The 24483-nt window shown below is 28.8% G+C and overlaps 1 protein-coding gene across 1 annotated transcript in view; it reads left to right on the top strand.

Moving 5' to 3' along the window:
- The window catches only part of Lerp (lysosomal enzyme receptor protein), a 313317-nt gene that overhangs the window by 140372 nt on the left and 148462 nt on the right, over positions 1–24483 (top strand). The window contains exons 15-19 of the mRNA XM_075355029.1: positions 93–370; positions 5916–6107; positions 12885–13037; positions 13952–14119; positions 18430–18625. Of these exons, the coding sequence (XP_075211144.1) occupies positions 93–370; positions 5916–6107; positions 12885–13037; positions 13952–14119; positions 18430–18625 (987 nt within the window). The remainder of the gene's footprint in view (positions 1–92; positions 371–5915; positions 6108–12884; positions 13038–13951; positions 14120–18429; positions 18626–24483) is intronic.

The following is a 24483-nucleotide window of genomic DNA, read 5'->3' as shown; positions in this document are numbered from 1 at the left end:
AAATGTCTTAAACTTAATGTAATAAAAAAGAATTGCATGTATGATAACTAATATAGCAACATTATGATTTTTGTTCTGGTTAATTTTTTTAGGATGCCTAACAGACGGAGAAAACCATGGGAATGCAGATAATAAATTAAAGTTTCATGAAGATACTCATAGTTTATTACTACTTTATACTAATGGTGAGATATGTGTAGAACAGAAAAACAAAGATCTGTTGTTTGAGGAAATTTTACCAGTTAAAACGAAAGAAACACTTATAGAATTTAAATGTAGTATCTTAAATAATAACCCTGTGTTATTTGAACAGAGTAATAAGTGTCTTCTTCATATTATTTGGGAAACACCTTATGCGTGTGAAAAAAAAGTAAGTTACCTAATACATATATTCATAGAAACTAAATAAGATTAATAAAAAGTCAGATAAATAAAAACTAATCAATTTCATGCTTAACAATTGCTGACAAAACAAGCAATGGTCATCATCTGTGACCAACTCTCTTATTTGAGGACCAAAAAATATTCCTTCTTTAATTTTTCCTTCACTTACATTCGGAAATTTCTTACTGATGTACAAAAATCCAGACCTATCCGTCATTGCTTTTAAAAAAATTTTTCATTAGTCCAAGCTTGATATGGAGAGGGAGTAAAAATATTTTGTTGGGTTCAACTAAGGGCTCATGAATAATATTTTTTCCATTTGGAGTTAAGTTGTCTCATTTCTTCCTCTTTGATAACATAATTTTTATTCCTAGCTCGACTGTACCATTTGCAAAGAAAACACATGTACTTAGTATAGCCTAACAAAATAGCTATAACTTTCATATCACCACATATTTTCCAGCTATGTTTTTTATAATTTATTTTTTCAAGAACGTCTTTCATCACATCATTTATCTCTTTCAAATTAATACCACAACTGATTTGTATTGAAGGATATTTGTTACCATTGTGTAGTAGAACCACTTTTAAACTATACTTGGACGAATCTATGAAAAGGTGCCAGTTCTCAGATTTATGAACTTGTTTTAAGTGCAGCCTAAGCTTATCAATATTTGTGCAATAAACCAAATTATTTTCATCAATAAAGTACTGAGAAAGTTCTTTTTGTCAGCTTCGAAAGCCAGAAATTATTATTTTTTTTAAGTAAATCTAGCCTTACAGTTTTGATCCTAGCAGTTCAGCTTGAATTTTTGATATTAAATCCCTAACCAAATCATTTAATTCACCTTGTGATATAAGATGTTTCTTATTAGAAGATAATTCAAAATCAAAATCATTGTTGACTTCTTCAGTACTGCTTAATTCTTTATCTCTGCTTTTGAAACATACATTCACAGGTGGCTCAAGAACTGGAATAATTTCACTGTGAGGTACAGGCCTGATTGCAGATTGCAATGAAGGATATTTTACAGTATGTTTAGAACTTTTAGAAATTCCTGACACACTTGTTAAACAAAAGTAACAATTGGTTACATGATCCTTTGATTCACGCCAAACCATAGGTACACCAAATGGCAAAGCCTTCCATGTACCTTTCAACCATCCTCTTAAATATACAGATCAATTAGTGCATACTATATGAGGAGCCCACATCTTATTGTGATCAGCAATTTTGCATTGAAAGTACAAATGATATGCTTTTTTAATTAAAGGTGTAATGATTTTTCTATTTAATTTTATGGTAAACTCACCACGTATGTAACAAAAGGCATCCACATCATTTACACAATTTTGAGGCATCATGACACTGCACTGTTAACAAACTTAAGACAGTAATAAGACTGAACAAAATTAATTCATTCCTAAATCCAGTACTCAATACAGACAACACAGCTGTATTTTCAGCTACATGTTTTGACCTGCACATACATGATTAATCTTGTCTTGAAGGGCCGGCTCTTCATTATTAGATATGATTTCATATGTGACTATAATATGATTTAATTCTCTGTCTAGAATTGTTTATTTGTAGCTTACAAATTATGTTAAAATTAAATAATAAAAAATGAGCTAACAAAATACAATATAGGAGCTTAAAATGCTAACTATACATTGAAAACTGAAAAAATCCTTTAATTAAAATGTTAAAATATTTCAAAAATGGTGGGTGATAGAAAGATTCTGTTTGTATTCGTTTTCAGCATCAAAAAACAGATTAAAATCATGTGTTAGAAAACAAAAATTATGTTTATCAGTCTTATTTAATATTATGGGTTTTTAACAGGCATGGATTTTTCAGCCATAATGTGATCAGTTTTTGCTCTGCAATAATAAGATAAGAAAAGAGGTCTGCAGTAATAGGATAAGAAAAGATATAAACATAAAGTAAATTAAACTTCATTATCAAGATATTTTCTTTACAGGATATTATTTTATTTTTTAAATCACCAAAATACAGGATTAAGATTCAGTTATTCAAAATAATGGTTTTTCAAGTTGTTATTCAGTCAGGTTTCGTTGTATAGTGACCAAACAAATACTAATTAAATTAAAGTTTCATACAAACGTAAATAAAAAAGCTTTCTTTTCTTTTTTGTAAAATACATATTGTAACAAGACCGGTATAACAGACCTGAGTAACGGATTCCTACCAATTAAGAAGAAAGTAGTAGAAAATATAATAATGGGAGGAATTTAGAAAGGGGCTAACAGAAACCCTTTTAGTAAAGGTAACAGGTCTGTTTGACAATCCTCTTTTGTAATATTGCCCAGTGACACACTAAAACAAATGGTTGTTCCGTGAAAAGAGTTACTGGACCACGGTAGGAATTTCATGGGAAAATGTGAGGGTGGTTGATCATTCTCATGCTTCGAGGTGGGTTCGGTCCAGCAGGTAAAAAGGATTGGAGTATAAATACTCCAGGGAAGACCAGTTGGAATTAGTTCTGAAAAATCAATCTTAAGTGAGACGTCATGATGTCAGTCTGCGAGATAAGTTCTGTGAAATCGCTCTAAGCAAGATGTTATGATGTGAGTCTGCGAGATGTCAATCAGCAAGATTATTGTGCGAAGAGGTCCGATGTTACTGAGTGTGAAATGTGCAGAGTCGAACTGTTTCATGGATGCATTTCTAGTTTAGGTTCGACGCAGTTACGGTGATGTTACAAATAATTACAGTACATAAAAACAAGAAATGGTTTGGTTAGTTACTGCAAGACTATAAGTGAAAGAAATAATGTACTATTTTCATTATAAATTGTTAGGGTAGTTTTATTTATGAACATCAAAGGTATTTGCAGTAAAAGAACTTTATACTTGTATCTATTGTACTGTTATTGTTGTTAATACAAGAATACAAGAATAGTGGTTAAAAGGCTAGTAGTCATATCTTTTGTCAATGGGACTGAATTCTGCTTTTTATTATTTATCTACCTGTGAATAAATTCTGACAATTACTTTAAATTTTGTTTTGAATTTAGCCACTGATTATTATTACTATTGACGTTTATTTTTATTATTGTGGTGATTACTATGATTAATATTTGTTTATTATAGATTTTATTATTATTATTATTTACTGTTGTCATCATTATTATTCTGATTATTATTGTGGTTGTGACTACTATTTTTATTATTGTCACTTACTATTATTCTTATTATTGATTTGTCTTTTTTTACTTGTTCTTAGGCTAAAAAATTGTAATTATATAAACATTTTCAATTGTCAATCTCTCAATATCTTGGTCGAGCCACGAAGACGCGACAATATTTTAAGAGATGTTCATAAAATGAAATTTTTTACTTTTCACTCCATTAAAATGAATGCCATTCTAGATCGTGCTGTGGAATCATTGATTGCTTCATTACTTTACCTTTTACTTATATTTTCAATTTTTACTGGATTAAGAATAGGTGTGTACTGTGCCTTGGCCGACACACAACCAAACTGTCAAGGACAGCATTTAGTTCAATCACCGATTTTTAATTTTTATATTCATAGGTTGCTTAGTGTGTCAGGATTTTGGTTAATATTCTATATGTTTAGCTTATTGTTATGATAAAAGAAAGAAACAGGTGACATCTTAAAGCAAGTCTAAATATTAGTATAATGTACTTACTGTTTAGGTGTATTTTGGTTTTGTTTTATATATTATGCAGCTCATTGTCTGCCTATGAGTTTAAGTATCTATAACCATTAAACTGTGCACAGTTTTTTTGAAAACTGACAGCTGTCGGTTAGTATTTTCAGTCTAGATATCAGCTGACAAAAGTGAGTGTATTAGGCAATGTAACATACATTAGAAAGCTTCATGTTTTTGCTAAATCTCAGTATAATATTTTTTAGTAGTTCCTGATATTAATTGAATTTCTAATTGAAGTATCCAGAGTTAATGGTGGTTATAATAATGTTGATGATTTTAATGCTTTGGTGGATTCTTTATGGTGTGATTCAATGTGCATTTACTTTTATCTTATACCAAAGACAATCAAATGTACAGAGTACCAAATATTTGTTTAATAACAAATTGTAATTTAATTTCAGCTTTGGGTTATGGTATTTGTGTTAACTATGCTCATAAGTCAGTATGTCAATATGTGCATTTGTGTTCAAGAATAGTTCACTAAAGCTAAAAAAGAATTAGCTTTTATTTGCAATAATTTGTTAATTGATGATATTGATAATACATTTTTTAACTGTTCATATGACAATCTATTTATGTTTTATCATGCTCTTTATGGCTTCTTTTTGGTAAAATATTTTATTTTTTTATTAACTTTCTTATTTTATTTTGTTAATTTAAAACAGAAGTAAATAAATAAATAAAAATAAGAAATCAGTGAATCCTAGTTTTTTTTATTTACCAATTTTCATGTAAGAATGTTGGTAATCGTAACTTACCAAAATTTTATTCTGAAGTGGAACTTCAGTTAACACCAATTTCCACTTTTCATTTAGTCAAATAATTTATCTTCCGGTGTTCATCTGGTCAAATTATTTATCTCACTTGATGAGTCATTATTTTTCTCAACTTGTGTAATATAATATTCAGTTGTAATAAATGGATGTAATGTATTCATTTGTTTGTTAACAAATATGTTTATTTTGATTAAGAGCAAAGTATTTTCGTGTAGTTTTCTTCATAAAGTTGAAAAAAAATTCTGTGTATGTACTAAAATATACCAGCATGTCAATTCTACTGAAATGCTGGCAATATTCAACGCCACAAGTGATACATTCACTCTCTTTACTGCAGGGACTGTGTAGAAACATTACTAGTACCAGATAAATAAACTCTGATTGAAACCTGGTGCACTTTAAAATGTTTTATTTATGTTGTAGCCATAATAAATGATGGGATGAATAGTAGAAAACAATAAATTATATCCTTTTCTGTAGAAAAATCAATGGATCGACACTATTTACATGGGGGAAAAATTACTGAATTACATACATAAGTAATGGGGAAGTAAACTTCCCCCTATTACTTATGTATTTGTGTATTCAAGAGTACATGGCTGATTATCTAGTGTTCTGTTGATTTCTGAGTAAGAAAATATTTTGCATAAAGAATTTAATAAAATGAAGCTTACATATATATCATTATTATGAATGCGCAATAATATATTTACATACAAAAAATTACTGAATAACATTGATTTGAAATAGATTACCAAAAATAAGATAGAGTAACAATGTAGTCATACCAACAATCAGATTAACTAACAATATAGCATTCTGATAATTTGTAAATCTTATATCTAAACACACAGCAACTAGAGAGATAGAGAGAGTGAATTTTAGCATGGAAATTATTATTTGGCTATGACTAAAATGAATAGAGCTGACCATTAATTTAAATCAGTTTAATCAACATTAAACATGATTGAACATGGTCTAAATTTTATGATATGCTTAATAGTGATGTACTGTTATACATTTTTTAAATATATTCATTATTTTATTACAGGAAAACTGTTATGTTACTGATGAAGACGGAGATATGTATGACCTGACTCCATTAATTAAAAATTATACAGACTATATGATTCTAAATGGATCTAATAAATTTTTCATAAATGTCTGTGATAAACTTGTAAATAGTGGAAATTCTCCTTACTCTTCAGAGAAGAGTAGTGCTTGTGTAATTAATGATGAAGAGGTAGGGTTATATTTAAACTATTTTCTTGAATACAGAGATTAGCTGTGAAGCCCATCTTTGTTTAACTTCTATATTAATCATTCATTGAAAGTATATGTACATTTTTCATCCTGAAGGTTCTGGCTCTAATTCCCAGTTAGGACTTTTGGCATCTTTCTTACATTATAAAATTACAACAATTTAATCCTTCATCTTATTGTTTGTAACTGGGTGTCACCAAGAGTTACTTGAACAAATATACAATAAAATAAGGCCTTAGTAAATATCGTTAAAATATATTTTGGTCACACTGTGGTTCTTTATTATTGAAAAAATTTAAATCAGCTAATAATTTTAATAAAATTTATTCTAACAAATACATTGTGTGCTGTGTTTTGGCATATCTAAATACTTATGAAATGTTTATTTTGATTTACAATACTAATCATTGATCAAGGAAATGAACAGCAGTCACTTTTTTTGTTGTGGGGATGCAAAATAAACAGCATAATAAGAATCAGTAACTGACCTGAGACCTTCAGTCAGTGTCAAAGAATTATTATGCAAATGTTGCCATATAAAAGAGTTGGGTATTCTGCATAAATAAGCTTGATGATTCATCATCATGTACTTCTATTTTTATGTAACAAAATTTTAGTGAATTAGTTCTTTTCATTTTTTTAATGAATCTTTATGAAGAAGAGATCAGGAAACGTGTATTAGTTTAAAGATCATTAGATGACTTAAATGAAGTCCAACATTTCACTGAATATAATTTTTTTCAGGTATCGAGCAGCTAATTAATAATTATTATGAGAGTAATTTCTGAGTCTTTTGGAATGATGTAATCTAGATCAATTCAAATATATCTTATGTTAAATAAGGATAAACATATTTATGTTAAATGTGATTATCTCATTTGATGGATCATAATGTTATAGATGTAATATATTATCAGAAAACACTAACAAGAGGCTAGAGTCACCAAAGAACTTTCAATTTTTTTTCATTGATTTCGGCCCACATATTTTCCTCAGACAACTCAGTAGAAAATGTTTTTCTACACCCCATTACTTATGTATTGAGTATTCAAGAGTACATAGCTAAGGATCTAGTATTCTATTGGTTTCTGAATAAGAAAACATTTTGCATAAAGAATTTAATAAAATGAAGCTTACATCTACATCATTATTATGAATGCATAGTAATTATATTTACACACAAGAAAACTATAGAATAGTTGTTGAAATAATATCATGAATAGAAAATAGTATTTTATGATAGTCTAAGATTAGATGCACATTTTGATTATTAAACTAGCAGCAGCAGATAAGGGGAATGAATGAAGGTAAAGAAGTATTAAAAAAAGAATTAATAATTAACCAGAATTTACAAAGCAATATAAAAATGTAGTTTTACATGTTTATTTTTTTTTTTAAATTATTTCATAAACACAATTAGATATAATATTTTAGCAGTTTTTTTATAATATTGATTATTATATTTTTATTTTGTTTATTGTCAGCTTTGTTATGATACTTAGCTTTATTAATTCCCTTCTACCTACTAGTGATTTTTCTTTATTTTATTATTATTATTTTTTTTAGATGCACATTTTGATTATTAAACTAGCAGCAGCAGATAAGGGGAATGAATGAAGGTAAAGAAGTATTAAAAAAAGAATTAATAATTAACCAGAATTTACAAAGCAATATAAAAATGTAGTTTTACATGTTTATTTTTTTTTTTAAATTATTTCATAAACACAATTAGATATAATATTTTAGCAGTTTTTTTATAATATTGATTATTATATTTTTATTTTGTTTATTGTCAGCTTTGTTATGATACTTAGCTTTATTAATTCCCTTCTACCTACTAGTGATTTTTCTTTATTTTATTATTATTATTTTTTTTAGTAATTCTTGTGTTTTCTATTCATGATATTACTATATGACTTAATTTCCAATAATAATTGTGAATGAAAAATCCATCTAGCATCATTCATATAAAACAAAGATTTTCAAAAATTCTGGCTATTAATAAAAAAAAAGTTATTTATAAGTTTAACAGTCACCCTTAAATATTGGTTCAAGCAAGTCTTGATCAATGATAGTTGATCTCTTTGATACGTACAGGATGATTCAAAGAAACGGGAAATTTTGAAAGTTGTGTTGGTAGCCGTGGGCAATTGGTACCACTTGATAAGTGGCGCCACCCTCTCTAACCTAACCTGCCATTTAGTTGTCATGGATCCTTGGAGTGGTGCGCAATGTGCATTTGCTATCAAAGCGTTTTACAAAAACAATGACAGTGTGGAGGGAGTGCGTAGAGAATTTCACCGTCATTTTAATCTGGGATGGCACGACCGTGTTCCATCAGCACATCCAATTAAAACATGGATTTCTAATTTTGAGGAAACCGGTTCGGCATTGAAAAAGAAACCTCCAGGCCGTGAGCGAACCGTCCGTACACCACAGAATGTTCAAGCTTTACAAGATGCTGTCACACGAAGTCCACATCGGTCAATTTGTCGTCTCTCAGCATCTTTACAATTGCATAGTTCAAGTGTTTGAAGAATGTTAGTGAAGGACTTGCAATTCCATCCATACAAGTTGCAGATTGTCCAGGAACTGAAACCGAACGATGCAGTTGTGCGAGCACAATTCTATAATGTAATGCTTGAAGATAAATGATAACGAAGAGTTTGTTCACAAACTGTGGATGTCAGATGAAGCACATTTCCATCTCAGTGGATTTGTTAACAAGCAAAATTTCAGATACTGGGCACGAGAAAATCCTACGCAGCTACACCAGCGTCCGTTGCATAGCCAGAAAGTGACCGTGTGGTGTGCTATGTCGTCTTACGGTGTTATAGACCCTTTATTTTTTTGAGGATAACTGTCCTGTCTTGCGATTACAGTGACGTCGGCTCATTACGTAGCTGTGCATGAAACCTTTGTTGTGGAACAACAAAATAGATTTCCACCGATTCTTAACACAGCCTGGTTTCAACAAGATGGAGCAACGTCACATACTGCACGAATATTGATGGAAGCTGTACGCCGATTGTTTGGACAACGTGTCATTTCATGAAATGGTGACATTATATGGCCTCCCAGATCGCATGATCTCTCAGCTTGCGATTACTTTTTGTGGGGTCACCTTAAAAGCAAAGTGTTCCACAGTAGACCTGCTACAACAAAAGAACTGAAGGCAAAGATCCGAGAAGCAATTGCGGAAATTCCAATTGAGATGTTACGTCAAACCATGAACAATTTAACGAAGAGACTTCGTGAGTGTTTACATAGAAGAGGAAGTCACCTGCAAGATGTCATCTTTAAAAAATAAACTAAAATGTATGTATCCTAAAATGGCAAAATTTATATAATTACATGAAATAAAATTCATTTTCTAAAAAAAATTGTTCATTAACGTTATTTAATTTTTTTAATTTCCCATTTCTTTGAATCACTCTGTACTTAGTGTAATTATTCATGTATTATCTTATTACATAGAGATTGTAAAAAATACTGGTTTCTACAAACAAACCCACCATTCCTTTTTCTATTCCATTACCAAAAAACATTTTATATATTACTATATGTCAGCAGAAATTTATGTCAACAATATTCTTAAAAATAGTTGTAATTTTATAATGAGCAAGTCATAAATAAATCTTTAACTTTTATATATATTTATATGTGCTCGCGTGCACACACACACACACACACACACACACACACACACACACACACACACACACACACACACACACACACACACACACACACACACACACACATAATACACACACACACACACACACCATTCATCATAAAAAGGACGGTGCATGAGTTTATTTGTTTGTTGTACGTGCTCACATTTCTATTTTCGCTGTTATTAGTGTAATAGATAAAATAACTTAAAAATTTTATTAAAAACAAAATAGTGAATAGTTATCCACCATATTTAATGTTACAAAAAATTTCACTGGTAACTGAAGGGGCAGAGCCCCTTCTCATTACACTTTCTAACCCTCAATTTTTTTTACCTTAAAAGCAGCAGCTATTCTGATTTTTTTTTTAGCAATTATATTCGCTTTTCCGTTTACGTTTGAAGTAAATAACCAGGTTCATTTTCTGATCATAAAGTACAATCACCCAAATATTTCATCTTTTAAAATTAAACAATGGTATTTGTTCTGAAAGAATTCAGCCAGGATTATTGAGAAAAAACAAATTCCAGAAACACCATTCCCAGTAGGCATAATCCATGTATTTAGTTACAAATTTTTATTTTGAACATGATTGACCTATTCATATTACTTGGTTACTGAGACAAAAGTATTTTTTAGAATGTGGTTCCTTATTAAATACTTTGTCACAAACAGTAATGTGTTAATAGGATTGGTTTTACAAGGTCACTTTTAAACTATGTATCAGCATAAATATTCATATTAATTTACTTATTAATGCATCACTGACCTGTATATTATTTATATTAATGTAGATCACAGATTTTTTCCTTCTCTTTTTTTTTTTACTGTAGTGTGAATGCACAAGGTGCACAAGAAACATTTTTAAAAAAATGGTAGTTATTTATTATAGAAGTATCTTTATAAATAAAATAAAAAAATATATCATCAAAAAGGACTATCATATTAATATAGTAGTTTTTTTAATTTATTATGATTATTGAGATGATTTTCTTAGATGGTTTTTTGAATAATAAAATTTTACTGCCTTAACTGAAATACACAATAATTCCTCTTTGATGTTTTTCAGGTAAAAGAATATTTTTCTTCATTGTTTAGAGCTACTAAAATTTAAAAATTCTTTTCTCAAATGTTTGTGCTCCCTGTGACTGTTAACTGACTATACAGTGCATCCTTGTGGATTATGTTTGTTATGTAGCATTGGGTTGGATGATTAAACTAGGGGCTATTGTAATGATATCAAATGCTTTACAATTTGTAAAGGCTGTACTTCGTAATTAAAAAATTGCATTATTCATATAATCTTTAAGTCTATTTATACCATTTGTTGTATGCCGAATTCTATTTTTGTTCTTTTAAGTTAAATTTTAATTATTGTACTTAATAGTGGTTTTATTTTTCTTTGAACATATGCCATAGGCTTTTTTCACATATGCTGTGTTTTTATATTATTCTTGATTAATTTTTAATTGTTTCTTTTCAATATGTATATGGTTACTATATAAATATCGTATCTGGGTGCTGGTAGCAAAACTTCATTATGCATCCAAAAAAAAAATTGTCAAATTTTTGCCTCAAAATCGTCATAATAAGACCAACACCATAGCTTTTTACACACAAAAATCACTTAACTCTGAACACTAAACATCATTTAAAGAAAGTATCATTGCACATTAACACAGCAATTCATAATTATTTTAAAATCCCTGAGAAAAACAGATTTAAAAATAATGAGACTTAATGCCTCAAAGGCACTGCAATGTTGTCAGTTACAATGTAACTAACTGTAATGTTTCTACAACATATTGTATAAAGAGCAGTTCAAAATTACAAATGAATTTCTAATTTATAAATGGGTGTATTCTTAATTCACTCAAAATATACATAATAAATGACAAAAAAAAGTCTTAAAATTAAGTGGGCCTGAATTTTAATTACATCTGGAATTATAAATTATGAGTTGTGCTCTAATATGTTATATTAAAACATTTTTAATTCATTTTAAGTTATACATTTACAAAACATGACAGCAGAATATATTTTGATTTCATTTTATGGTAAAAAATGACAGACATCTTGAATACAGCAGCAGCAGCAATGATTTTTTTACAGTCAGGATAAAAATAATGGCTGACTTTCTAGATAACTGAAAGTATGCTTCCAGGAATTTTTTTCTGTACTATGATCTAGAAGGAAAAATGGTTGAAAGTATTTTGTTTTTAATATTAAAATGTTTTAGGGGTTAATGAGTATAGTAATCAGAGTATCAAGGAATATAGTCATTCTTTAAAAGTGTAAACATCATTTTGTCTGAATAATAACAAATAAATATATAAGTCATGAGAGAGGTTACAAAATTAACAGAAAAATACTTACTTATAAGTAAATAGAAAGCCTTGAAAAACAGAAAAATAATTACTAAAAAATAAAATAAAAATTTGTGTCAATTAGTCAATCATTTATCAAAGTCAGAATTAATAATGTTACTAACAATATAACTAATCAATTTACAATACTACACAATCATAGTTCATAGCATTTTCCTATAACCTATCAAATAGTACCAATTTTTGCATTCTAATACATGATTACCTGTCCATATAGATTCTTTAAATCATTTATTTTTCTATTCAAGTGAAAAAGGGCACTGTCCAAAAGTAGAAAAAATGACTTAAAAACTAAGTTTTCTTAAAACTTTTTTTTTAACTAGGTTTTTAAAAACTATATTTTATTTATTTTTTATTTTTATTTTTTTTTGTAAAAATTATTGTAACAGCATCTATCACATTGAAGATGTATAAATGCAGATATTCACACTATGCCATCTATAACTGATATCAAGTAATTTTCTTTGCTAATAAAAATTGTAATTTCATGATGAATAATTAGAAAAGATTAATCTCAGAACAAAAGATGATCCACATTGAAGGGAATTAATTGATTGAAATTAATATATTAATTGTATTGTAATTAATAAAGCTACTTAAATACTGTAACAGTAAATATTATTTTTACTATCTTTTCATAATTGTTAGGTTTATAGTATTTTTTATTCTTCAAAAAATTATTGCTTTTTCCAGATTTTGAGTTTAGGTATTGCTGAGGCTCCTCCTGAAGTTGTCTCCGAAGGGGAAGTAGTATTAAAATATAAAAAAGGATCACCTTGTCCTGGCAGTAACAATCAGTTATTGACCTCACAAATTAGTTTTATATGCAGTAAAGGTGCTGGAAATGTAAGTTACCATGAAAAGTTGAACTCTATTTATATTTATTGTTTATATTTGAAGGCCAGAATTTATTTTTCTTGGCTATTAATTGTAACAAGTAATGATTACAATATCTAATTTAAAGTTAAAATATTAAGGTATTTTTTAGGTGTGAAGTATAATTGCTACACTTGACAGCTAATCTTAAATCAAGATTTCCTTATTTATTAACCATATAACAATTTCCATAACAATAGCATCTTTAAAAGCAGTATTAAAAATTCCAGGTGTATACAAACTAGATTAAAAGTTGTAATAAATTTTGTATAGATATGATCATTTAATGTTACAATTAAAAACTTATATTAAATAACAAATTTAATATAATTTTTGAAAATATCATGTTATAACTTAACAGTAATAAATTTATTATTGAGCAATTAATACTGAAATAAAAATTTTAATTGATGAATATGAAAGTTTTGTATAGACAAATATTAAATAAAATATAAATTAACTGTAAGTAAAGTTTACAATTTAGATTTAAAGTAGTATAAACTACATTTTATATTCAATTTAATAGGGACATGTTGTTTGTCATAGGGATATTATTACATTTAGGTGGCGGCATTGTTTAATTCAAATAAAACTTAAGAGGTATGAACACAAATGTTTACAATGGGTGTTTTACTCATTTTTAAATATATTATATACTACTAAGGATGGTGTGAATAGGTGAAATAATGGAGTGACTTTTTTTTTGTTATATTTTGTGGGTAAGAGATGTTCTAAATTATTTTTATATTAATTATACAAGCTGATTATTACTATGATCTATCTCAACCACCAAAATCATGTAATAAATATAATTCAAGTAGTTTTGTTTATTGTTTAAACAAAATTGAGTTCTTCCATTTTTATTTTTTTACTTTTTTTTTTAGGGAAAAATGCAGTTTCACAGTTTTTCTCAAGCACTCTGTCAATATAATTTTATGTTGATAACTGACATTGTTTGTTTAAACAAAACAAAGCATTTTCCTGTCAATTCATGTATTATAGTTAACAGTATGAATCAGTTAGTTAACTTATCTTCATCAGTATTTGAAAATGTAAGTTATTATTTTTTCTTAAATTAATTATATAAATGAGTACATATTTTTAAGAATTTACCTTGTAATATTTTTATAAAGCTGATGTAAAGATTGATGTAGGTTATGTGAAGAATCTTTTTTTTTTGTATTAACTTAAGTCTGGAAGTTCAAAATTAATAATTTTTACCTGTCAAAGTGATTGAAAGTGATGTGCACAATTTTATTCTGAAATTCATTCTAAAAACATGACTATTCTAACTTTAATCAAGTTTGCATAGGACAAACAACATAGCAGTATAAGCTGTATAATTTTTAACAGCTATGTTAAGTTACACAGTAGTTTTCATCAACTGCTGTAAAAGAATGCCCATTGGGCAATTAAGTCATATAGGAAAATATTTTCTATTTTCTTCAGATAAAAAATAATAAAACTTGTTGAAAAACAAATCACCACATGTTTATGAAAATTAACCTTAGTGATTGCATTAAAAATTATATTGGGAGTTGCAGTTGAGGTTTTGTTCGGACAGTTGTTTTTATTTTGTTGCTTTCTTATCTTGTTTGTTGTAATGATTGATATTCTAATTTTTCATGTAGGTGCTGGCATGTCTTGCTGCAGTGAATGTCTTATTTTTCAAAATTTTGTACTTGAAAAATCTTTTTCAGGAAAGAAGTATTTCAAGTGCTGTTAATTGTCAGCTGTACTGAGTTAAATCTTGACATAGAAAATGGTGAACTACCCTTGGTATAGAATCAGAAGTTCTAAATTCTTATAAAGTGATATTAGGTAAAAAAATATATTGGGAACAAACTAAAGACTTTTTACTAATGGCAAAATTTAGAAGTGTCATGAATATTTGAGTTTTGACATGTTAGTTATTAGTGACATATATTAAACAATAAATAGAATTAGAGAATGGAATAAGAAGAAAATGTGGACAATATTGGGCTCGTTTCGTGCAGTAACTGACTTTGTGACACGGATACTCCAGCACAAAGCCAGGGAGGATGGGGTGGTGAGGGGTTGAGGAACAGCCCCCTGCGGAGCTGACGTCCATTTGTGCTTGTACGGATGGGTGGCAGTGATGTACTGGGAATCCCTCATCCCTTTGTGAAAAAGATCGAGACATAGTTTGATTGCCCCACACAGATTGCTCTCACTAGAGGCATTGTACAATTTACAGTATAACTAAATTATTCAAAATAATCAGATGTTTTTATTTAACGACCGATTAAGAAACAAACTGATATACATAATGAAATCGAACATTTTAACTTTAATTAATGATATGAGATTTACTCTAAAAAACAATCAGTGACATACATAGGTAATTCACGTAACGAAATTATACATTATAATTATGATTAATGAAATTTATGTAGCTGTAATCTTCCACTGACAATTGTGTGCAGTTGTGATCAAGTTTACTTGTGGAAATTATCAGCACTGACTCTACAAATGGTCTCATCAGTTAATTTGGATCTGTAAATATTTTTTTTATATATCATTTTGGAGAATGGCTTTTCACACAGCTAAGTAGTACCAAGAGCGGAAAAAAAGCCACAAGAAATTTATGCAACAGTTCAAACTGTGTAAGTGGAAGACTTATAAAATTCCAGCAGTGATGAAAACATTTAAATATTTTCTTTAAAAATATCGCTACACTGCAAATCAATCATTTACATTTGAAGTTTTGGGGCAAAGGTTTCTATATTGGTGTTAAAAGGATTGTGAAAAATCTTGATATCATTTGTAATTGCATCAAAATCTGAAAAACGAGACTGAAAATTTATTTTTAAAGCACCCAAATTGCGAAATCTGCTGGAAATAGAGTCTCAGTTTGCTGACTGAATGTCTGACATGTATTAAAATGCGTGAAACATTTTTTGTTCAATTGAGATTGAAAAAAGTCTCAAAGCTTTTAAAGGACTTAATATGAGTGTATAAATCAGGCAGAGCTGTTTTTCTCCTTTAGGTCATTCATATGTTTAGTTAAATCTGTATAAAATGATAACTTCCATAACCACTCATTGTTTTGTAACTCAGCCAGAGGATGATTCCTTTCATTCAAAAAATTTTGATTATTGCTCGAAGCTCAAAAAATCGTGTTAGAATTTTTCCGCATCTAAGCCAGCACACTGCAGAATAATTAACAGCTGACACGACTGGGTTTAAAACTTCTAACATATCCAAGTATTTTCTGCACAAAGACTGTGTAAATGATGCAATGTAATGGTTTTGAACCACCATCATTTTCTTCAGCCTTTGATACGAGAGAAACAACACCTTTATTTTTTCCACACATGTTTTTGCTACCATCAGTAGTGAAACACTTTAATTTTTTTCACTGAAGATTGTTTTTTTAAACAACATTTTCAACTCCTTTAAAAATATCTTCTCAAATGGTCATACCGTGAATGCTATGAACATCAAGAAGCTCTTCATACACATCACAATTTTTATCCGTCCCTCAAATAAAAAGTAACATCTGAGCAGTATCTGAAACATCTGTTGACTCATCCAGAGCCAGAGAGAACCACTCTAAGTGTCGATTTTTATCAGACAATCGAGTTAATAAATTTTCTGCAATATCATCTACTCTTCAAGCCACAGTGTTTGCTGACAAACTAATGTTTTTAAGTAAATAAGCTTTTTATGGACACATTTCTTCTGCTGCTGCAGTTCTTAATTCACCATCAGTAATGGTTTCTCATGTTTTGCTATTGAATGAGCCATGCGGAAACTAGCATGAGTTGCTGCTTCTTGTTCAGCATTTACTTTCTTAAACAATTGCTGAGATTTCAACCCGCGTTTCAAACATTCATATTTTTCTAACTGTAGTCCTGTAAATTTGGAGTAATTCTGAGAATGTTTAGTCTCATAATGATGTTTTATATTGTATTCTTTAAGGACTAATGTTGTTTCATTGAAAATTACATACATTGCCTTATTACTTGACTCAATCATGAAATATTGATATCCCCATTGCTCTTTAAATGTTCTGGACTCGCTACCTGTCTTTTGTTCCTTTCCATATTTATACAAATCCACACAAAAGGGATGTAACTTCAAATCAAAATAATGCCAATTAATACTATTAAGAGTAGTTGTTCTGAGGAAAAAATGCACTGGATTTATCTTTAAGATGCTTTTAATTAAATTGAACACTCACAATTAAACACATTTTATTGTCACCAAGAAACTATAGTCACAAAACACACTAGTTGCATTATATTTCACTTTTCAGATTGCTGTACTACTGTAGCTTTGCCACGTACTGCACTTAACTTCTCTTCTCACCACAAGATGTCACTAATATATATTTAGCATGGTCGTAAGTAGTCGTAATAATACGTAATGCTGCACCATGCACATTGGCTAACTCCACCGTGATGAAATGTCCTTGGCACTTGCCTGTAAGTACCAACCGAAATTGCGAACGGAGCAAAGTCCACCTCCCCTCCTGACAACTCACTCTCTCTCTTTTTTTTCCTGTTTAGCCTATGGGAATTACCATTCAAGTATTACTCCGGAGAATGAATGAGGATGATATGTATGAGTGTAAATGAAGTGTAGTCTTGTACAGTCTCAGTTCGATCATTCCTGTGATGTTTGGTTAATTGAAACCCGACCACCAAAGAACACTGGTATCCACGATCTAGTATTCAAATCTGTATAAAATACAAATTTTTTTAACACTGGAACTCTTGACTTCCAAATCAGCTGATTTAGGAAGATGCATTCATCACTAGACCAACCTGGTGGGTCAATCATCCCCACACCCTGCTACATAGATATTTCACTCACCAGCTAGTCCCGAAACAAAAATTTGTGCATAATTCAAAACTACAGTGTGTTGGTATGATGAGCTAGCTAGATCTTGGATCTTGGGACTTAGTGGAGGAGTCAGTGTGGTCCTTAGGGTAAAAGGTTTGGAGACCCCTGGGTTAGATTATGTTGATGTACATGCGTGATTCGACATTACATGGAATCAACATAATCTAATCAAACACATAACCTATGCCTGCTTCGCTCACTAACCCTCATCTGATTAACGTTAAAAATAAAAATTATATACAATAAGTTATATGTGTATCGTGTCCAGTTGCGTACAAAGGTTATGTATAATTATTATCTTGTACTTCTAAATTCATTTCATAAATAATAAACTAATAGATAAATGATGCAAATTTACTAGAACAAGTAAAACGCAGAAAACAGTTTGATTTCAGTAGGGGTCCCATACAATCAAAAGTATAACATATAAGTGTAACGTATTTGTTTATATTAATACATATTAAAAATTGAGTTCTTATTGTCTTTTCAGATCAAAAATAGAGAAGATAGAAAAAGTTATACACTGAATTTATGCAAGAATATTGAAGGCATTTGTCCTAACGGAATAATCTGTCAGAGTAAGGGAGAATTCTGGCTAAGTTTTGGTGATTTTAGTAATGTTAAATTTAATATGGATCAAGATATGATTTGGCAGTATAAACACAAAGAAAATTGTCATCCAAATGGTAATTCTTTCATGAATATGATTTAGTGTTTAGTGAGTGATATATACCCAGTTTGTGTTCAATTTCAAATGTGTAAGGCCTATCCATGCTGAAATACACAGGATTTGCAAAGTGTGCTGACAATGTTAATAACATTTTGTAATCTACAATAATTTATGATACAGTTTGTTGTGATACATTTATATACCCAGTATGCATTTTTTAAATGCATTCATAAACCATCATTTTATGTATTTATATAAATTAAATTAATGCTATATATATGTCACCAAATGCCACTTATATATATATATATCATACTTATATTTATATCATACCATATTTATAGCATAATTATGAATTAAATATTAGGAGTCCCGATTAATTTTAAGTGTATCAGTTTATTATGAGTGTGTCACTATGTTTGATGCAAAATAACGTATGTTTCAAATTTTTTCATACAGAAAAAAACATAGCCTACATTTGCCTACAACAAAAGATTTACAGTCTGAGAATAAAAGAACAAGATTTTTCTTCAGAATTTTTTTTAATGTAGTCAGCCTGAAATTTGTTATATGTAGACTTGCCAACTTTTTAATACTTTCAGTATAATGTGATTTGTCCAACTCTGCAAAATAAGCAGTTGTCTCTGACTTGACATCACGACTTGATGAGAATCTTTCTCCTGCGACACATCTCTTCAGGTTTGGTAAGAGGAAGTAATGTCTGAGAGCTAAATATACAGAATACTGCATATATGAAAACACTTCAAAGTGCAGGTCATGGAATTTGGCAGCAACTATCCAAGACATGAGTGCAGGCGCATATCATAGTGAAAGAGTATTTTTTGGCCAGTCATGGACGTTTAGCTTGTATAGCACCCTTCAGTCAGTCCAGTAGTAAAGCTTACTACTCTCCAATGATGGTCCTGTCTTTTTCTATGTAGTCTATGAACTTCCCACCATGAGAATTCCAAGAAACCATAGCCATGATTTTTCCTACAGACGGAACCATTTTTGCTTTCTTTGGAGCACTTTTATCTGTTCTCACCCACTATTTGATCTCTGTTTGGTTTCTGGTGTGTACGGTAAATCCATGATTAATCTACTGTTATAAAACTTTGAAGAAACGCAGCAGAATTGCATTTAAATAAGTCTAAATACACTTGAGAAATGTTTAGTTGAATGCCGTTTTAGTTGACTGTTAATAAATACAGTACCTATTGAGTGACAAGCTTTTTCATACTCAAAACATATAAAAAAATAACATCTTAACAACCATAAAAACATCTTAATAGATTTTGCCCAAATCTATTAAGATGTTTGTGATCTCAGCAAGGTCGTGTACCTTCAGTCGGCAATTATTAATATTGCATTTTAGATTTTTTTGTTGATTTCATTGATCATACTGGTTTTTGGGTGTCTTGAGCATTTATCATCTTAAATGGATGCATAACCTTGATTAAATTCAACAGCCCAAGTTTTACATGGCAAATGAAGAGGAAGAATCCTTTAAAGTGAAATATAACTCTTTTGTTTGTACGTTGAGGTTAAATCTTTTGAAACAAAGTACTTTCTAACTTCTCAAATTTCAACTTCATCCAATTTTTAGAAAATGTCAAAACATGTTTAGTTTACTTGATTGCTACAAACAGCTACTAAATGCACATGTTTGAAATTTAGCAGTATGTCATTGAAAGATCATTCTCGACAAACATTGTTGTCATTTAATCATAATTCTGTCATTTCTGTGTCAAACCAAATACTTTCTAAATGACCATGTAATATGATGACATATCCACAAAAGATGAAACGATAGAAAGGATACATAAAGAACTGAGATCAAATCAAAATATCTTAAAGGAGATAAGAAGTTGATGGTAATGGGGAACTGGTATACCATATTTTGGGAAGAACATTCAGGAAAAGTAACTGGAGAGGTACAAAGAAATAAAACAGGAACTAATATCCAAACAAATATGTGTGAAACAGGATCAATAACTCCAAAATAGATCATTAGATTTTTGTATTTCATACATCAGTTCATTACATTTAAAATTATTGATAGCCTTTTGAAAAATATTTGTTTCCTTAAATGAAGTGTTTTAAGGGAAATTTAAAAAATAGAACCAATTTTAGAACATAAACTCAGAAGACCCAACATTAGTTTATAATGAACTGACAAAATTCTGTAACAGAGTTCCGTAAACTCTTAAAGGATTATATGTCTATTTTTAAATACAAATGCCAGATTTCAAATATTTAATTGTACTTTTCTAGTTTTTTTAAAGTTATGCTAACTCTGCAATTTTGAGTTATAGAAGAATTTAAGAAAGTCTATTCAATTTACTATGAGTTCAGTTAACAAACAATATATTCAGATAAAATTATGATGAGCAATTTTTTAAAACAGTTTTATCATTATTAGTTAAGGACAGGAGGAAGGCACTGCTGGAAAGTTAATTGGTTTGCTATAGGAGGTATCTACAACTCACAATTATACTATTCCTTTTATTACATATCAATCATTAAAAATAAAAAAAATAATCGGAAAATAATACAAAAGAAATCTTCCTTTGTTTTATATTTTGTATATGATATTCAATGTATCTTAATACATTAAATAATATTCATTTAATGTATTTTCACGTTAACTCATTTATTTAAAACCCACCTGCTTTTAACTTAAGGCTGATTGGATTTCTAATTAAAAAAATTGTTATGAATTATACTTAACAATAAATTTAAATAAATCCCAACACTAAAGCTAAAAAATAAAATTACTGTTTTGATAGGCTGTTTACTTTTCTGTTGTTTTTTTTATTTTATTATATAGTAAAAAAAAGCATAACTGCTAAATTTTATTACCAAACATATTTACAAAGAAGGGGAGGCATGAAAAAGCAGAGGATATCCAGTTATTAGTGGTTTTACCTACTTAAACACTAAAAATCTGTTTAGGTAGACTTATTTATGTGCTTTTATAATAATGGTAATATAAGTATAGACTTACATTCATCATGCATCTTTATCTCACTTCCATCACCCTTTTTACATGTACCTTTTTTACATGTACTTGGTAATCTTAAATTCCTTAATCCCCTTCAACACAAAAAAAGAAATGTTGTATTCAAATTTTATATTAAATCTACATCATTCTTCAAATATAAGTAAAAACCTCAGTGATATCAAAGAGGTCAGGGACCACATTCTACAGAATTAAGCTTTAATGAATTAAAATTGAAATTGTTTTCCACCTTCAAATTATAAAAATTGAAATAAATTATTTCAATCAAACCAGTCTTTTTTTAAATTTTTATTTTTTATATAAAAATAAATGTTTATGATATTATCGCAAAAAACCTTTCTTAAAATTTATTTTCCACCTTTAAGAAATATATATTCTGTTTTTTGGCTTTGACTGTAATTTTTATTCTCAACTTTCTCTTGTCATTTAACTTCTGTTATTAAAATCTGATTGACTCACATTTAGCATAAAATAAATATTCCACAAGTTTATTATTCTTGAAATCTATACAAATAAAGTTAACCTTTTATGCACATAGACCCGTCATTATGGCTTTTTGATGTTTTATTGTTAAGAGAAAAACTAATCAAAATAAATCCACCCATTAGTTACCTCATTTTTCGTATTTCTATCAGTTATTTTTACTTACTCAGCAAATACATCTAGAATAGCTACATTAAAGGGAAAAATATGGTAATCATGTCAAAAATGTGAGTTTTTGCAAATTTCTAAGTTTCAGGAATCAACTAGTTCATCTAGACAAAAAAAAATCGTCTGTATGTATATCATGGGTACATATGTGCATAGGTGTGTTGCATTATTTTTGGCCAAACCAAATTTCTTCAAACTTGGCTCAAATATTTCCACACATGGAACATTGACCATATTTTTTTTCCAAGATTCATTAAGGGGTGGGGGTTATTGAAAAAAAAAAAAAAATTTTTGATTTTGTTTAGATAAAAATTTACTAAAGGAAATTTGTTGCCTGTAATGCTATATAAATAATGAAAAATTTTTACCCAAAAAATCAACCTCCAGCTTTTAAAATTGAAATAAATGTTTTTTGTTCTTTTGCTCTATCTTCCTTTGGATTAAATATTTTTTGAAAGTTTATACTTCATATAAAATAATGGACTCCAGAACTAAAATGCAGAAAAGTGTATTTGAAAATTCTCTTTTTCATATTTAGTCTTTTTTGAAGAAGGCGTTAGAGAAAAATCTTTTTAATTAAAATTTGTTAAGCTTGACCTGTATATGAATATTTATCGCAAAAAACCTTTCTTAAAATTTATTTTCCACCTTTAAGAAATATATATTCTGTTTTTTGGCTTTGACTGTAATTTTTATTCTCAAAAGAATTATTTTTGGTATTTTTCTTCATCACTTAAAAGGCTATTGAAATTAAAGTAGCTTTGGCATCTATGTTATATTTTAGACCCAAAATGAGAACCAATTTTTTTTATTAGTTTTATAAAAATTATATTTTATTTTTGCAGTATTTTTAAACAATTGTCTTTTAAATTAATTTTTTTGTTAGAGATCACGTCTTTATAAATAAATGTTTTCTAAATTTTCCCCACAGAGAAAGGAAGCCCCTAAAATCAAATTTTTTTTATTTTAAAATTGGGGATTTTGATGCTTAAATTTTATTTTGGTTATTGTCACAATCAATAAAAAAGCACCTCTTTTTGTTTGGTCATCCCGATTTTAAATTATGCAAGAACATATAATGACTAACTTTTAACACTATTTTAATTTACTTTCAACTTCTAATGCTATTTTATTTTACAATTTTGTACAATACTTGCCACCTTTTTTCTTATCAAATAACAGCATACCAGTTTTAATCAAATTTGCTAGGAATTTAATCATAAACCATGATTGAGATATATTTTATCTTTTATCATGAAATAATTTTGAGAGGCTGTTTATCTATCTTACAGTTTTCAAATTATCCTTCTTGCAGAGTTGTAAAATTTGCATTTTAAATCTATTTGGTCTTAGAAATTAATACTAGGAACAATATTTATCAAATCTGTTAATGACAGTACGAGTAGATGACCACCATCTGATTGAAACTAGGGACTCCTGTTAGTAATAATAACGTTTGCTGACCAAAGATTAAGTATCAGATTAAACAGTGTCAACTATTACTTTTTGTTTTCAGATAATAATAATTAATAAAATAATGATCTAAGAATATGAATAACACATAAATAACTCTTAGTCTTTTAATACACATTAGTTTGCATTTATATGTCCATCAGTTTAATATTTACATTAGCTTATATTAATACATGTTAGTTAATGAATAAATCTTTCTTACACAATTATAAATATCTTAAGTGGTTATACAAAAGTTATCTCATAATATTATGTAGTTCATTTATTTTAATAGAATTATCTTAAAAATTAAACATTTATTTCATTGGGAGTAGGAAGTATATGCCTAATAGAAGGAAAGAATAAATAGTAAATTAATAGTATTATTAGAAAAATCCTTGTTTTAATTTTTTTTAATATATATTCTTGAATTCTCTAAATATCTAGAGCAGATATTTAATCCACGAACTGTAGCACCAGCATATTTTGCTGATGTAATGAATGTACCTGTAGGTTATTGGATTTTCAGGCCAGGATTTGTTGTTAGAACAGTATAGTGGTCATGAATGAATTCAAGGAACCATTCACTGTAAAAAGTTAGAAACTTTTTAGAAATCCTAATTTTCAGAAAGAAATGTAATACACTCTCTCAGCTAATAAAAATACATATTCCAAAAACTGATCTGATAAAAATTAGAAATTGTTTACATTGTAATAATTTTTTTTTTGAGAAAAATAATTAAAATTGA

This window comes from Lycorma delicatula, chromosome 1 (assembly GCF_047948215.1).
Source record: "Lycorma delicatula isolate Av1 chromosome 1, ASM4794821v1, whole genome shotgun sequence".
NCBI lineage: Eukaryota > Metazoa > Arthropoda > Insecta > Hemiptera > Fulgoridae > Lycorma > Lycorma delicatula.
Note: the sequence above shows the minus strand (reverse complement) of the source record. Positions and strands in the feature narration are given on the sequence as shown.